The sequence below is a fragment of the Piliocolobus tephrosceles genome, chromosome 14 (assembly GCF_002776525.5).
Source record: "Piliocolobus tephrosceles isolate RC106 chromosome 14, ASM277652v3, whole genome shotgun sequence".
NCBI classification, from domain to species: Eukaryota; Metazoa; Chordata; class Mammalia; order Primates; family Cercopithecidae; genus Piliocolobus; species Piliocolobus tephrosceles.
Genome location: NC_045447.1, coordinates 90893243 through 90910394, shown reverse-complemented (window position 1 = coordinate 90910394; position 17152 = coordinate 90893243). Strand labels below are relative to the sequence as shown.

The window sequence follows — 17152 nt, the reverse complement described above, 5'->3', positions numbered from 1 at the left end:
TTTTTTTTTTTTCGAGATGGAGTCTTGCTCTGTCCTCCAGGCTGGAGTGCAGTGGCACAATCTTGGCTCACTGCAGGCTCCGCCTCCCGGGTTCACACCATTCTCCTACCTTAGCCTCCTGATTAGCTGGGACTACAGGTGCCCACCATCACGCCTGGCTAATTTTTTTGTATTTTTAATAGAGATGAGGTTTCACCATGTTAGCCAGGATGGTCTCGATCTCCTGACCTCATGATCTGCCTGCCTCAGCCCCCCGAAGTGCTGGGATTACGGGCATGAACCACCGCACCCAGCCCGGTAATTTAAAGTTTTAACAAAACTGGGCCTGAATTTTTACATGTGAAACATTAGCTAGGGCTGAGTGACAAGCGTCCCACTTAGATGCAACATATGTGCCTTCCTCTGTCCCCACAGTCCCCACCCACCCTGCCTCAATTGTCCTGATTTTGTGCCAAGTTTATAAAGATATGTGAGTTTGTTACTCTTAAAGAAGAGAATGTGTATTATATATAAATATATTTATTTTAGCCCCTGCACAATTTATATATATGCATATGTTTAAATTTATATATAAATATACATGTTATCTATTTATTTAAATTTTATTTATATGTAATATATATTTATATATACAAATGGCACAGGGCCTAAAATGAGACATCAAATAAAGCATGAGACGTTTCAAGCAGGGGAACAAGAGGTTAAAAAATGTTAGGGGCCACTCAGAGCATAAGGCCCTATTAATTGGGTTCAGGAAAATTTGGTTATGAATGCCAAGTGGTTTAGTGAGGCCAGAAGACTCCCATTCCTTTTACCAGTTACCCCGAGGCTGGAAAAATGTAATTGTATTCTTTCCTCCTGCTATTTTCAGTAATTCGATCAACTTTTTTCTTGGTAGGTCAGTCCACCAGGGGTTCTGTGTTTACCAGTGCTGAACATACCAAGAACTGAATTCAACTACTTCACCGAGACGAGGTTTATTTTAGAAGAGCTAAATATTTCCGATTCATTCCACATATTCCGGGATGAAATTAACCTGCATCAATTAAATGATGAAGGGAAGTTATCGATAACACTCATTGGCGGCAACGTGCTGGCGAGGTAAGATCCATTGTGAAGCTCTGAGATTTAATCCTTCATGGAAGGTTCTTCTGGGCAAAGTGTCACTTTACTCAGGACTTTTGTGGTTTAGGCAGATGTATTAAAAGCAGAGGACATGCTGGTCTTGGTGGCTCATGCCTATAATCCCAGCACTTTGGGAGGCCAAGGCGGACGGATCACTTGAGGCCAGGAGTTTGAGACCAGCCTGACGAACATGGTGAAACCTTGTCTCTACTAAAAATCAAAAGTGAGCTAGGGTGGTGGTGCATGCCTGCAGTCCCAGCTACTTGGAGGATGAGGCACGAGAATTGCTGGAACCCAAGAGGCGGAGGTTATAGTGAGCCGAGATGGCACCACTGCACTCCAGCCTGGACAAAAGAGTGAGACTGTTTAAAAAAAAAAACAGGCCGGGCGTGGTGGCTCAAGCCTGTAATCCTAGCACTTTGGGAGACCGAGACGGGTGGATCACGAGGTCAGGAGATCGATACCATCCTGGCTAACACGGTGAAACCCCATCTCTACTAAAAAATACAAAAAACTAGCTGGGCGAGGTGGCGGGCGCCTGTAGTCCCAGCTACTCGGGAGGCTGAGGCGGGAGAATGGCGTAAACCTGGGAGGCGGAGCTTGCAGTGAGCTGAGATCCAGCCACTGCAGTCCAGCCAGAGTGAGACTCCGTCCCCCCCCAAAAAAAACAAAAACAAAAACAAACAAAAAGCAAAAAACAAACCCCGAAATCCCAAAACAACAACAACAACAGCAAAGCAGAGGACACGCAGAGGAAAGGGAATATCTTTTTCTTCTCTTATGCCAAAATTTGGGTCATGCTAATCCTTCATTTTTACTTTTGCATTTCAGATATGAAATCTTTAAGTGTAAAGTTATTGTAAAATTGACCGAATTATAGAGGTTTGTTTTGTTTTGTTTTGTTTTTTGAGACAAAGTCTTGCTCTGTCACCCAGGCTGGCGTGCATTGGCTCCATCTTGGCTCACTGCAGCCTCCACCTCCCAGGTTCAAGCAGTTCTCTTGCCTCAGCCTCCTGAGTAGCTAGGATTACAGGCATGTGCCACCACGCCTGGCTAATTTTTGTAGTTTTAGTAGAGACAGGGTTTCACCATGTTGGCCAGGCTGGTCTTGAACTCCTGACCTCAAGTGATCTGTCCACCTCAGCCTCCCAAAGTGCTGGGATTACAGGTGTTAGCCATCACACCCAGCCTAAAATTATAGTTTTTAAACCATTTCAAACACTTTCTTATAGCAATACAATAGTCTTATGTATTGATGCTGAACATATGTAATAAAATTTGAAATTAAACACTAGATAAAATGGAATGGTTCTTAGGAAAGAAATCTCAGTGGTGAAATGGAAAAATATGTAGAGATGGGCTATGAAGATCATTTGATTATTTATTCATTCATAGCATTTTATACTATAAGAGAAGGATCTTTTTTTTTTATTATTCATGTAGCTCAAACTTTTTATTTTATGGATAAGACACTTGAAACTCGGTGTCACAAACGACTTGTCCAAAGAACCACATGCAGGCTTGACATGGTGTCTGATGCCTGTAATTCCAGCATTTTTGGAGGCCAAGGCAGGAGGTTCACTTGAGCCCAGGAGTTTGAGATCAACCTGGGAAACATGGTGAGACCCTGTCTCTACAAAAAATACAAAATTTAGCTGGGCATAGTAGTAGGCACCTGTGGTCCCAGCTACTCAGGAGGCTGAGGTGAAAGGATCACTTGAGCCTGGGAGGTTGAGGCTGCAATTGCATCTCATGGTTGAGCTGTGATTACACCACTGCACTCCAGCCTAGATGACAGAGCGAGACCCTGTCTCAAAAAAACAAAACAAAACAAACAACAACAACAAAAACAAAGAACCACATGTAGTTAGCAGAAGAGTTGAGTTTAGAACTTTTATCTTCTGACTCTTTGAATAAGTACTTAAGCATTGCTAACTCATGTAAAAATCTACAGGTGCCTAAGGAGGAATAAGACAAATTCTCTGCCATCAAGGACTTTATGAAGATGTCCTTTTGTTAAGCTTTCTACTGCTACTGAATGAAGATTCACCAGTTAAACACTTCAGTAGTTTAAAATGTTAGTTTTTCACAGTTTGGCGATTTGCAAGTTGTTGATAACCTTAACCAGTGGACACTGACCTTAGCATACATGAAATAAAACCTTTTCTCTTTAATAATTTTGTATTTAACTTTTTAGGAAGCATATTTAGGTATGAATGTATTGTGATATCTATTATGCAATTCATTTACTTATGAGGAGTTTTGAAAATAACCTGCCTATGTGTGGCTGCTTTTATCCTCATGCTGTTTGAAACTGAATGAAATTATTTGAATAATATTTATTGATCATTGACACGTGGCTAAAAGTTCTGGGTAGTTTATTTGACTGACTTCAATAACTGGTATTCAGGAAATCATATGCTTGACCAAATTTACATGTTAACTATTTCTTTTTCTTTTTCTTTTTGAGATGGATTCTTGCTCTGTCGCCCAGGCTGGAGTGCAGTGGCGCAATCTCAGCTCACTGCAGCCTCCACCTCCCAGGTTCAATCAATTCTCTTGCCTCAGCCTCCTGAGTAGCTAGGATTACAGGCATCTGCCACCACACCCAGCTAATATTTGTATTTTTAGTGGAGATGGGGTTTCGCCATGTTGGCCAGGCTGGTTTCAAACTCCTGACCTCAGGTGCTCCGCCTGCCTCAGCCTCCCAAAGTGCTGGGATTACAGGCGTGAGTCACCATGCCCAGCCATGTTAACTGTTTTAAACCAGCTGATGTAAAGAGACACAGATAAATACAATGCAATTGGAATGTGAATTGTGGAATGAGTGTGTGTCAATCAAAATCTGAGGAATAGTTTTGTTACCAATTAAAATGGAAAAATTTAGACTGATTTTGAGGCTGGGATTGTGAACTCTAGCTCTAGAATTGTTTATGAAATAGAATGCTTTTCAAAAATAAATTGAAATCTTTATTTCTTTCATTGCCACTCATTTGTTTTTGACAGCCAGAAAGAATAAAATTGGATTGATCCAAACTTTTCTTCCTGCCTTTGCTAAAAACCACCTCCGTCTCACATATAAAGAATGATGGTGGAAGGAAAATAGGCCCAGTAGTGTTTTTTCTACACCACAGTGACTGGATTTGCAAGCTTTGGAGCCAGGTTATTGGAGTTTAAATACTGGCTAGTCTACTTAGTAGATGTGTGATGTTGCACAAATTTCTTAACCTCTTTGTGCCTCAGTTTTATTTTATTTATACAGTGGGGATTTTCTAGTGTCATTGTCTAGTGTCGTTTTTAGTGCATTTTATAGAACTCTTTTTTTTTTTTTGAGACAGAGTCTCGCTCTATTGCCCAGGCTAGAGTGCAGTGGCACGGTCTTGGATCACTGCAACCTCAGCCTGTGTGGTTCAAGCGATTCTCCTGCCTCAGCCTCCCAGATAGCTGGGATTATAGGCACCTGCCACCATGCCTGGCTAATTTTTTGTATTTTTAGTACAGATGGGGTTTCCACGTTGGCCAGGCTGGTGTTAAACTCCTGACCTCGTGATTCGCCTGCCTGGGCCTCCCAAAGTGCTGGGATTACAGGCGTGAGCCACCGTGCTCGGCCTATAGAGTTCATTTTACAGTGTTATTTTCTAGTTTAAAATATGGTAATACACCTAAAGTATTTATAATAGTATCCAGCCTGTGGTGGGAGTCCAATAGTGTTAGCTACTATTATTTTCCAAGAGTGTAGCACAAGATAAAGCTGGTAAGGTATGAAGGTATTTTAAGAATTTGGGGAAAATAAATAGTTTAAATGAAATATGAAAATACGTAGAATATAAGGCTCCCATCTTCTGAGTCATGTGAGTTCCCTCGTATTTTTGGTCATTGAGAGGAAACCATTTGTGTGAGAGCAGAGACTTAAACATTCCCGAAAGTAATAAGACATGCCATATTCCTTTCTCCACCTCCTCTCCATTTGCTTTACAGTGAAGACAAAACTTTAGAATCAGCAGTTGTCAAAGTCATTAATCCGGTTGAGCAGAGCGATGCCAACGTTGAGTTCCGAGAGTCTTCCTCTTCCCTCGTGCTGAAGGAGATTCTCCAGGAGGCTCCTGAGCTCATCACCGAGCAACTGGCTCATCGCCTCAGAGGTGAGAGATGGCGCTTCCCATTGAATACCGGAAGGCTTAATGGAGTGTCTCCCGGCCTGCTCATGTAGAAAGAATGCGATCCATTCTTGGGTTAACAATCTCTTTAAAGACCATGGGAAGCTTCATCAGAGAGGCAGGGAGTAAAGAGTTTGTTAAAGAGTAGCATTATATTGAATATTAAAAATGTGCATTTAAAAATAGGCATGAGGGGCCTTTGCTGTTTCACTAGAGAAGAATATTAAATGGAACTGCTGCAACTCTGTTAGGGAGCTGGAATAACACCTCTGGCCATTGTAATCTCTGCCAGAGGTGATTCTTGCCCCAAGACAGCATGATAGGGACCAGAATTCCAAGTTCCCAGGTTGAAATATCTGCTGATACTTTTCCATGCTTGGTTTATGACATACTGTTTGGATGGCAAAATACGTGCCCTTCATTTTGGTGATACTGTGTCAGGGCTTTTATAGTCAGATGTCACCTCCTTTGCTCCCCTGTCTTGTAACATATTCCATCTTCACTCAAACTGTTTTAAGCCCTGGGGTCCTGAACACACCATCATCAGTTCCTCTAGTAATCTCTCTTTCATCTCAATCAGTGGAGCCTCCTGCTTCCAAAGGGTGGTTCTCAAGCTGGAAATTGTCAGTCAACTTTGGAACCACAAAATTACCACAGAAATTCCATTATTTACTCACAGAGGACACTGTTCTGGTTTTTGTAGAAAGCGTTTCCCTCCCCGCACCACCAATCCATTTTGAACATGGTAGACAGAGACTTTTCTTAAAAGTATTCAACACAGGAAAGTGAAAAACAGTGATGAACAGATTGAACTAATTCTAAAAGAAGACCAGAAGTATGTTGACTCAACTCTTTTAAGGACTCTGTCCTTCAGTTCTTCTGTCTCTTCCACAGTTTGGAGAGGAAAAAGTTCAAGAGGTGTGTAATTCTTGTAAAGGTTTAGAACTGATGGCCTTCGTAAACCTGCCTTAAATATTTCCCTGGCAATGAATGTCTGTAAAAATGCTCTATGGGAAACTGTGCTCTCAACTAAACTAAGTAAGCACAATCATTTATCTTTGTGACAGAGCAGAAGGAAAATGAAGGTAATTGGGAATCTCAGCCAAGGGGACAGTTGTTCAACAGCACCAATGTGTGGTACAGCCAAGCACTAGAGAATATTTTGTTTAAATGTCTTGTAAACTAAGAAGTTTGGTTAATTGTTGTGAAACTACACATGTTATTTAGTAGAAAAGAAATGTGGTCAATAAGCAGATCATTATAATTTTCAACAAATAGTAAAATAATATGAAACAAATACATTGGCACAAAGATATGCCTGTTGTTGGTAGTGATAACAATGATATTCAGATTTAGGGAATTAGAAGGAGTGCAGACCCTTTTGTTATTTATCTTGGTTTTAGTTTGCAGAGCTACCAAAAAATAGGACAATGGTAAAAGATTTTGCTTCTTTCTTTTTAAATTTTTTTACGCTTTTTTTTTTTTTTTTTTTTTTTTTAGAGAGAGGGGGTCTCACCATATTGCCCAGGCTAGTTTTGAACTCCTGGGCTCAAACTATCCACCAGCTTCAGTCTCCCAAAGTGCTGTAATTAAAGATGCGAGCCACCACACCTGTCTGGATTTTGCTTTTCTTAACACCAGATGTTTTTCTTGAGGTTAGGCTTGAAGTAGCATTGGGAAGCTGGCAGAATGTGGGCATCACTTCCTTGTCTCTTAGAAACTGGAATGTGAGAGGATGAAGAGTTTCTACCTGTGAAGCCTGTCAATACTGTTACTGTCATAAAAGAGCCAGAGTCATTGAACCCTGGGAGGTAGAAGACATAGGAGGCTTATTATGGTGGAAAGAGGGTTCTGGAGATCTTTTGCCAGTGCATATGTGTGTGTGTGTGTGTGTGTGTATGTGTGTGTGCGTGTGTGTGTACATATGTGGAGGGGAGATGGAACACTACTAAATAGTTTTGGCAAGAGGGAATGTATTAGTCTGTTTTGCGTTGCTGTAAAGAAATATCTGAGATGGGGTAATTTAGAAAGAGGTTTATTTCACTCATGCTTCTGTAGGCTGTAGGAAAAGCATAGTGCTAGCATCTGCTTCTAGTGAGGACCTCAGGAAGCTTTCATACATGGCAGGAAGCAAAGGAGGAGCTGGCATATGACATGGGAAGGAAGAGAACAAGAGAGTAGGGAAGTGCCAGACCTTTTTTAACAACCAGATCTCAGGTGAACTCATTACTGCAGGGTGGGCACCAAGCCATTCATGAGGGATTGGCCCCCCTCACCCAAACACCTCCCACCAGGCCTCACCTCCAACATTGGAGATCACATTTCAACATGAGATTTGGAGGGGACACACATCCAAACCATATCAGGGAACTAAAGGATGGTTATCCAGGGAATCTGCCTTTTAAAGACGCAACTCAAATGTTCAGAGGTAAAAAGATGTTGGGGTAATAGGTCAATGTTTAAAAGCTCCTGAATTGTTAGTAAATACAAAAAAGGAATCAAGTAGGCTGGGCGTGGTGGCTCACGCCTGTAATCCTAGCACTTTGGGAGGCCAAGGAGGGCAGATCACTTAAGGTCAGGAGTTTGAGACCACCCTGGCCAACATGGTAAAATCTCGTCTCTACTAAAAATACAAAAATTAGCTGGTGTGATGGCAGACGCCTGTAATCCCAGCTACTTGGGAGGCTGAGGCAGGAGAATCACTTGAACCCAGGAGGCGAAGGTTGCAGTGAGCCGAGATCATGCCATTGCACTCCAGCCTAGGGGACAAGGGCGAAACTCCATCTCAAAAAAAAAAAAAAAAAGGAATCAAGTCAAATTTTGCTGTCATCCATGGATGCAGCTGGAAACCATCATTCTCAGCAAACTATCGCCAGAACAGAAAACCAAATACCGCATGTTCTCACTCATAGGTGGGAAATGAACAATGAGATCACTTGGACACAGGAAGCGGAACATCATACACCGGGTCCTATTGTGGGGAGGGGGTAGGGAAGGGATAGCATTAGTAGTTACACCTAATGTAAATGACGAGTTAATGGATGCAGCACACCAACATGGCACATGTATACATATGTAACAAACCTTCACGTTGTGCACATGTACCCTAGAACTTAAAGTATAATAATAATAAAAAAAAATTTGCTGTCATCACTGAATTCAAACTTAGAATTTATATTTTCCAGTTATGTAGTAACATCAAACCTAAAAGGACTTGTTTTCTCTGTTCCTATAAATAACTTTAGCATTCTTTATTTTCATAATATGAGCAGTTCTCTTTTGAAAGGGTTCTCTTTATAAGCAGCTACCATGTTACTTTGGATTTTTGGGTGCTGTAAATAATCATTAATTTGACGCACAGTTTTAGAACTTTTTTTTTTAAATTATACTTTAAGTTCTGGGATACATGTGCAGAACATGCAGGTTTGTTACGTAGGTATATACATGCCATGGTGGTTTGCTGCACCCATCAACCCATCACCTACATTAGGTATTTCTCCTAATGCTCTCCCTCCCCTAGTGCCCCTACCCCTGACAGGCCCCGGTGAGTGATGTTCCCTGCCTTGTGTCCATGTGTTCTCATTGTTCAACTCCCACTTATGAGTGAGAACATGCGGTGTTTGGTTTTCTGTTCCCGTGTTAGTTTCCTGATAATGATGGTTTCCAGTTTCATCCGTGTTCCTGCAAAGGACGTGAGCTCACCCTTTATTTTTTTGGCTGCATAGTATTCCATGGTGTATATGTGCCACATTTTCTTTATCCAGTCTATCATTGATGGGCATTTGGGTTGGTTCCAAGTCTTTGTGAATAGTGATGCAATCAGCATCTGTGTGCATGTGTCTTTATAGTAGAATGATTTATAACCCTTTGGGTATATATCCAGTAATGGGATTGGTGGGTTAAATGGTATTTCTTAATCTAGATCTTTGAGGAATCACCACACTGTCTTCCACAATGCTGGAACTAATTTACACTCCCACCAACAGTGTAAAAGTGTTCCTATTTCTCCACATCCCCTCCAGCATCTGTTTTTCCCTGACTTTTTAATGACTGCCATTCTAACTGGCATGAGATCGTATCTCATTGTGGTTTTGATTTGCATTTCTCTAATGACCAGTGATGATGAGCTTTTTTTCCATATGTTTGTTGGCCACATAAATGTCTTCTTTTGAGAAGTGTCTGTTCATATCCTTTGCCCAGTTTTTGTTGGGGTTGTTTGTTTTATTCTTGTAAATTTGTTTAAGGTCCTTATAGATTCTGGATATTAGGCCTTTGTCAGGTGGATAGATTCCAAAAATTTTCTCCCATTCTGTAGGTTGCCTGTTCACTCTTATGATGGTTTCTTTTGCTGTACAGAAACTCTTTAGTTTAATTAGATCCCATTTGTCAATTTTGGCTTTTGTTGCCATTGCTTTTGATTTTTGTTTTTTTGTTTTGTTTTGAGATGGACTCTCTCTCTGTCGCCCAGGCTGGAGTGCAGTGGCGCAATTTCGGCTCACTGCAAGCTCCGCCTCCTGAGTTCACGCCATTCTTCTGCCTCAGCCTCCCGAGTAGCTGGGACTATAGGCGCCCACCACCACGCCCAGCTAATTTTTTGTATTTTTAGTAGAGACAGGGTTTCACCGTGTTAGCCAGGATGGTCTCGATCTCCTGACCTCATGATCCACCCGCCTCGGCCTCCCAAAGTGCTGGGATTACAGGTGTGAGTCACTGCACCTGGCTGCTTTTGGTTTTTTAGTCATAAAGTCTTTGCCCATGCCTGTGTCCTGAATGCCCATGCCTATGTCCTAAACCTATTGCCTAGGTTTTCTTCTAGGGTTATTATGGTTTTAGGTCTTATGTTTAAATCTTTAATCCATCTTGAGTTAATTTTTGTAAGGTGTAAGGAAGGGGTCCAGTTTCAGTTTTCTGTATATGGCTAGCCAGTTTTCCCAACACCATTTATTAAACAGGGAATCCTTTCCCCATTGCTTGTTTTTGTCAGGTTTGTCAAAAATCAGATGGTTGTAGATGTGTGGCATTATTTCTGAGGCCTCTGTTCTGTTCCATTGGTCTAAATATCTGGTTTGGTACCAGTACCATGCTGTTTTGGTTACTGTACCTTGTACTATAGTTTGAAGCCAGGTAGCATGATGCCTCCAGCTTTGTTCTTTTTAGTTAGGATTGTCTTGTCTGTATGGGTTCTTTTTTTAGTTCCATATGAAATTTAAAGTAGTTTTTTCAAATTCTGTGAGAAAAGTCAGTGGTAGCTTTCTTCACAGATGGGGATTCAATGGAGATAGCAGATTCAATGGGGATAGCATTGAATCTATAAATTACTTTGGGCAGTATGGCCATTTTCACAATACTGATTATTCCTATCCATGAGCATGGAATGTTTTTCCATTTGTTTATGTCCTCTTTTGTTTTGTTGAGCAGTGGTTTGTAGTTCTCCTTGAAGAGGTCCTTCACACCCCTTGTAAGTTGGATTCCTAGGTATTTCATTCTCTCTGTAGCAGTTGTGAATGGGAGTTCACTCATGATTTAGCTCTCTGTTTGTCTATTATTGGTGTGTAGGAATGCTTATGATTTTTGCAGATTGATTTTGTTTCTGGAGACTTTGCTGAAGTTGCTTATCAGCTTAAGGAGATTTTGGGCTGAGGTGTTGCAGTTTTCTAAATATACAATCATGTCATCTGCAAACAGAGACAATTTGACTTCCTCTCTTCTTTTTGAATACCCTTTATTTCTTTCTCTTGCCTGATTGCCCTGGCCAGAGCCTCCAATACTGTGTTGAATAGGAGTGGTGAGAGTGGGCATCCTTGTCTTGTGCCAAGTTTCAAAGGGAATGATTCCAACTTTTGCCCATTCAGTATGATATTGGCTGTGGGTTTGTCATAAATTGCTCTTATTATTTTGAGATACATTCCATCAATATCTAGTTTATTGAGTGTTTTTAGCATGAAGCGGTGTTGAATTTTGTCGAAGGTCTTTTCTGCATTTATTGAGATAATCGTGGTTTTTGTCATTGGTTCTGTTTATGTGACGGATTACGTTTATTGATTTGTGTATGTTGAACCAGGCTTGCATCCCAGGGATGAAGCCAACTTGATTGTGGTGGATAAGCTTTTTGATGTGCTGCTGGATTCGGTTTGCCAGTATTTTATTGAGGATTTTCTCATCGATGTTCTTCAGTGATATTGGCCTGAAATTTTCTTTTTCTGTTGTGTCTCTGCCAGGTTTTGGTATCAGGATGATGCTGGCCTCATAAAATGAGTTAGGGAGGAATCTCTCTTTTTCTATTGTTTGGAATAGTTTCAGAAGGAATGGTACCAGCTCCTCTTTGTACCTCTGCTACAATTCAGCTGTGAATCCATCTGGTCCTGACTTGTTGTGGTTGATAGGCTATTTATTACTGCCTCAATTTTAGAACTTGTTATTGGTCTATTCAGGGATTCAACTTCTTCCTAGTTTAGTCTTGGGAGGGTGTATGAGTCCAGGAATTTATCCATTTCTTCCAGATTTTCTAGTTTATTTGTGTAGAGGTGTTTCTAGTATTCTCTGATGGTAGTTTGTATTTCTGCAGGATCAGTGGTGGTATTCCCTTTATCATTTTTTATTGTGTCTGTTTGATTCTTCTCTCTTCTCTTCTTTATTAGTCTGGCTAGCAGTCTATCCATTTTGTTAATCTTTTCTAAAAACCAGCTCCTGGATTCATTGATTTTTTTTGAAGGGTTTTTCGTGTCTCTCTCTCCTTCAGTTCTGCTCTGATCTTAGTTATTTCTTGTCTTCTGCTAGCTTTTGAATTTGTTTGCTCTTGCTTCTCTAGTTCTTTTAAGTGTGATGTGAGGGTGTCGATTTTAGATATTTCCTGTTTTCTCCTGTGGGCATTTAGTGCCATAAATTTTCCTCTAAACACTGCTTTAGCTGTGTCCCAGAGATTCTGGTGCATTGTGTCTTTGTTCTTATTGGTTTCAAAGAAATTATTTATTTCTGCCTTAATTTCGTTATTTACCCAGTAGTTATTCAGGAACAGGTTGTTCAGTTTCCATGTAGTTGTGCAGTTTTGAGTGGGTTTCTTAATCCTGAGTTCTATTTGATTGGACTGTGGTCTGAGAGACTGTTTTTTCTGATTGCCATTCTTTTGCATTTGCTGAGGAATGTTTTACTTCCAATTATGTGGTCAATTTTAGAATAAGTGCAATGTGATGCTGAGAAGAATGTACATTCTGTTGGTTTGGGGTGGAGAGTTCTGTAGATGTCTATTAGGTCTGCTTGTTGCAGAGCTGAGTTCATGTCCTGGATATCCTTGTTAACCTTCTGTCTCATTGATCTATCTAATATCGACAGTGAGGTGTTAAAGTCTTCCACTATTAATGTGTGGGAGTCCAAGTCTCTTTGTAGGTCTCTAAGAACTTGCTTTATGAATCTGGGTACTTCTGTATTGGGTGCATATATATTTAAGATAGTTAGCTCTTCTTGTTGCATTGGTCCCTTTACTATTATGTAATACCCTTCTTTGTCTTGTTTGATCTTTATTGGTTTGAAGTCTGTTTTATCAGAGACTAGGATTGCAACCCCTGCTTTCTTTTGCTTTCCATTTGCCTGGTAAGTATTCCTCCATCCCTTTATTTTGAGCCTATGTATGTTGCTGCACGTGAGATGTGTCTCCTGAATACAGCACAGCGATACATCTTGACTGTATCCAATTTGCCAGTCTGTGTCTTTTAATTGGGGCATTTAGCCCGTTTACATTTAAGGTTAATATTGTTATATGTGAATTTGATCCTGTCATTATGATGCTAGCTGGTTATTTTGTCTGTTAGTTGATGCAGTTTCTTCATAGTGTACGTGGTCTTTACAATGTGGTATGTTTTTGCAGCAGATGGTACTGGTTATTCCTTTCCATATTTAGTGCTTCCTTTGGGGTCTCTTGTAAGACAGGCCTGGTGGTGACAAAATCTCTCAGCATTTGCTTGTCTGTAAAGGATTTTATTTCTCCTGTGCTTATGAAGCTTAGTTTGGCTGGATATGAAATTCTTGGTTGAAAATTCTTTCTTTAAGAACGTTGAACATTGGACCCCGCTCTCTTGTGGGTTGTAGGGTTTCTGTAGAGAGATGCACTGTTAGTCTGATGGGCTTCCCTTTTTGGGTAACCCTACCTTTCTCTCTAACTGCCCTTAACATTTTTTCCTTCATTTCAACCTTGGTGAATCTGACAATTATGTGTCTTGGGGTTGCTCTTCTCAAGGAGTATCTTTGTGGTGTTCTCTATATTTCCTGAATTTGAATGTTGGCCTATCTTGCTAGGTTGGAGAAATTCTACTGGATAATATCCTAAAGTGTGTTTTCCAACTTGGTTCCATTCTCACCATCACTTTCAGGCACACCAGTCAAACGTAGGTTTGGTCTTTTCACTTAGTCCCATATTTCTTGGAGGTTTTGTTCATTCCTTTTCATTATTTTCTCTTATCTTGTCTTCATACTTTATTTCATTAAATGGATCTTCAGTTTCTCATATCCTTTCTTCTGCTTGATCGATTCAGCTATTGATATTTGTGTATGCTTTATGAAGTTCTCGTGTCATTTTCTTCAACTCTATCAGGTCATTTATATTCTTCTCTAAACTGGTTATTCCAGTTAGCAATTCCTCTAACCTTTTTTCGAGGTTCTTAGCTTCCTTACATTGGATTAGAACATGCTTCTTTAGCTTGGAGGAGTTTGTTATTACCCACCTTCTGAAGCCTACTTCTGTCACTTCATCAGACTCATTCTCTATCCAGTTTTGTTCACTTGCTGGCTAGGAGTTGTGATACTTTGGAGCAGAAGAGGTGTTCTGATTTTTTGAATTTCCAGCCTTTTTTTGCTGTTTTTTCCTCATCTTTGTGGTTTTGTCTACCTTTGGTCTTTGATGTTGGTGATCTTCGGATGGGGTTTTTGTGTGGACGTCCTTTTTGTTAATGTCGATGCTGTTCCTTTCTGTTTGTTAGTTTTCCTTCCACCAGTCAAGCCCCTCTGCTTCAGGTCTGCTGGAGTTTGCTGGAGGTTCACTCCAGAGCCTGTTTGCTTGGGTATCACCAGCAGAGGCTGCAGAACAGCAAAGATTGCTGCCTATTCCTTCCTCTGGAATCTTCATCCCAGAGGGGCACCTACCAGATGCCAGCCGGAGCTCTCCTGTATGAGATGTCTGTTGATCCCCTGCTTGAAGGTGTCTCCCAGTCAGGAGGCATGGGGGTAAGGGACCCACTTGAGGAAGCAGTCTGTCCCTTAGCAGAGCTCAAGCACTGTGCTGGGAGATCTGCTGCTCTCTTCAGAGCCAGCAGGCAGGAATGTTTAAGTCTGCTGAAGCTGCACCTACAACCACCCCATCCCCCAAGTGCTCTGTCCCAGGGAGATGGGAATTATATCTATAAGCCCCTGACTGTAACTGCTGCCTTTCTTTGAGAGATGTCCTGTGCAGAGAGGAGGAATCTAGAGAGGAAGTGTGGCCCCAGTGGCTTTGCAGCGCTGTGGTGGGCTCTGCCAAGTCTGAACTTCCCAGAGGCTTTGTTTACACTATGAGGGGAAAACCACCTACTCAAGCCTCGGTAATGGCGGACTCAAGCATCCCAGGTCAACTTCAGACTGCCGTGCTGGCAGCGAGAGTTTCAAGCCAGTGGATCTTAGCTTGCTGGGCTTCATGGGGGTGGGATCCACTGAGCTAGACCACTTGGCTCCCTGGCTTCAGCCCCCTTTCCAGGGGAGTGAACGGTTCTGTATCGCTGGTGTTCCAGGCACCACTGGGATATGAAAAAAAAAACAACTTCACCTACCTCGGTGTCTGCCCAAACGGCCACCCAGTTTTGCACTTGAAACCCAGGGCCCTGGTAGTATAGGCATCCAAGGGAATCTCCTGGTCTGCGAGTTGCAAAGACCGTGAGAAAAGCATAGTGTCTTCGCTGGAATGCACCATTTCTCACGGCGGGGTCCCTCATGGCTTCCCTTGGCTAGGGGAGGGAGTTCCCCAACCCCTTGTGCCTCCTGGGCGAGGTGACACCCCACCCTGCTTCTGCTTATCCTCCATGGACTGTACCCACTGTCTAACCAGTCCCGATGAGATGAGCCAGGTACCTCAGTTGGAAATACGGAAATCACTCCCCTTCTGCATTGATCTCTCTGGGAGCTGCAGGCCGGAGCTGTTCCTATTCGATCATCTTGCCAGCCACCTAGGGGCAATCTTTTTATTTTATTTTATTTTTTTGAGAGGAAGTCTCACTCTTATTGCCCAGGTTGGAGTGCAGTGGCGCAATCTCAGCTCACTGCAACCTCTGCCTCCTGGGTTCCAGTGATTCTCCTGCATCAGTCTCCTGAGTAGCTGGGATTATAGGCACCTACCACAAAGCCTGGCTAATTTTTGTATTTTTAGCAAAGACTGGGTTTTGTCATGTTAGCCAGGCTGGTCTCGAACTCCTGACCTCAGGTGATCTGCCCGCCTCAGCCTCCCAAAGTGCTGGGATTACAGGCCTGAACCGGCCTAGAACATATTTTTGTGTATTCTTCTAGGTCTTGAAAGAATGCCGGTATTTTATGCATGTCTTTGCTGTAAGGAATTTTAGAAAACTGTCTGTTTCCAGATGACATGAGACTAGATATTTGTGGCTGAGACTTAAAAGAGTCTTTAAAAGCATCGTAATTAGACCTCAATGGACAATATATTATTATAAACATTGTACCAAAAAACTCTAAATTTACTATGAACTAAGTACTTCATCAATTTGATTGTACTTTGCTTTTCATTCCCATGGCCGTATCCTGGAACGCATCATGCTTGGGCATGCTGGTGTGCTGTAGAAGGATTTCAGGTGGGCCAAGATATTGATTCCCTTGGTTCTTGGAGAAGGCCCTATGTTGGCCTCTTAGCCCACTGTGCTGAAAAATAAAATAAAAAAAAGATCACTTTCAATGCGTTCCTTAATATGCAAAAGGTTGGGCCTGCTCTTCTTTCTTCTTGCTTGTTAGCTCCTTTTCCTCTGCTCAACTTCTAAGTGTTGGGTGCCTAAAACTTGTCCTTTTTCCTATATGCTATCTTTAGGTGACCTTGTTTAGTTCCAAGACTTTAAATATTATACACAGGCTGATGACTGCCTGTATCTCCAACTGTAACCTCTTTTTAGAATTCCAGATTTATAGCCAATGCCCATGTGACATCTTCACATGCTTGTCTAATTAGCACCACATCCTTAACATGGCTGCAGTAGAACCTTTTAGTTTCTTATACCTCCAAACCTGCTTTTACTCCAATTTTTTCATTTCAGTAAACCACCTGATTGCTCAAGCCATAATCTAGGAGTTATACACGATTCTTTCCTTTGCCTTCTGCTCCACATTCATCCATCAGCAAGTCCTGCTGACCCTGCTGTTCTATGTCTAGAACATAACATGAGTCTGTTTACATTTTCCATGATCACTGCTAGAGACCCAGTTCAGGCCTCCATTTTGCCTCTCTTTGACTACTGCCATAGCGGCCTGACTGTTGCCCTATCTCCTTGATGAAACCTATGGCCCATAAAGTAGTCAGAATGATTACTTGTAAACTCTTAAGTCAGGTCGTTTCAACCTCCTTCTTCAAACCTATCACACTCAAAATCCAAGCATCCTACCTCTACCCTTACAGACCACCGCATCATCTCTCCTCTGCCTACTCTCACATCACCTGATAATATTTCTCCCTTTTCCCACTGTGTTCCAGGCAAAGAGCCTTTTAGCTTTTCAAATATGCCAAACTCTTTCCACTCTTGAGGATTTACATAAGCCGTTCCTTCCTTCTGGAATGCTTGTGTTTATCTATAATATCTCGTCATCTATCTTCCTTCCTTCCTTCCTTCCTTCCTTCCTTCCTTCCTTCCTTCCTT

General features: G+C 41.7%; 1 protein-coding gene across 4 annotated transcripts in view; it reads left to right on the top strand.

Moving 5' to 3' along the window:
• Positions 1 to 17152, top strand: part of PRUNE2 (prune homolog 2 with BCH domain) — a 302755-nt gene that overhangs the window by 54478 nt on the left and 231125 nt on the right. For 3 of the 4 annotated variants that reach the window (XM_023213314.2, XM_023213316.1, XM_023213315.1), the window contains exons 3-4: positions 899 to 1101; positions 5104 to 5267. In XM_023213314.2, the coding sequence (XP_023069082.1) occupies positions 899 to 1101; positions 5104 to 5267 (367 nt within the window). The remainder of the gene's footprint in view (positions 1 to 898; positions 1102 to 5103; positions 5268 to 17152) is intronic. The other variant, XR_002731829.1, reaches the window with a different exon arrangement.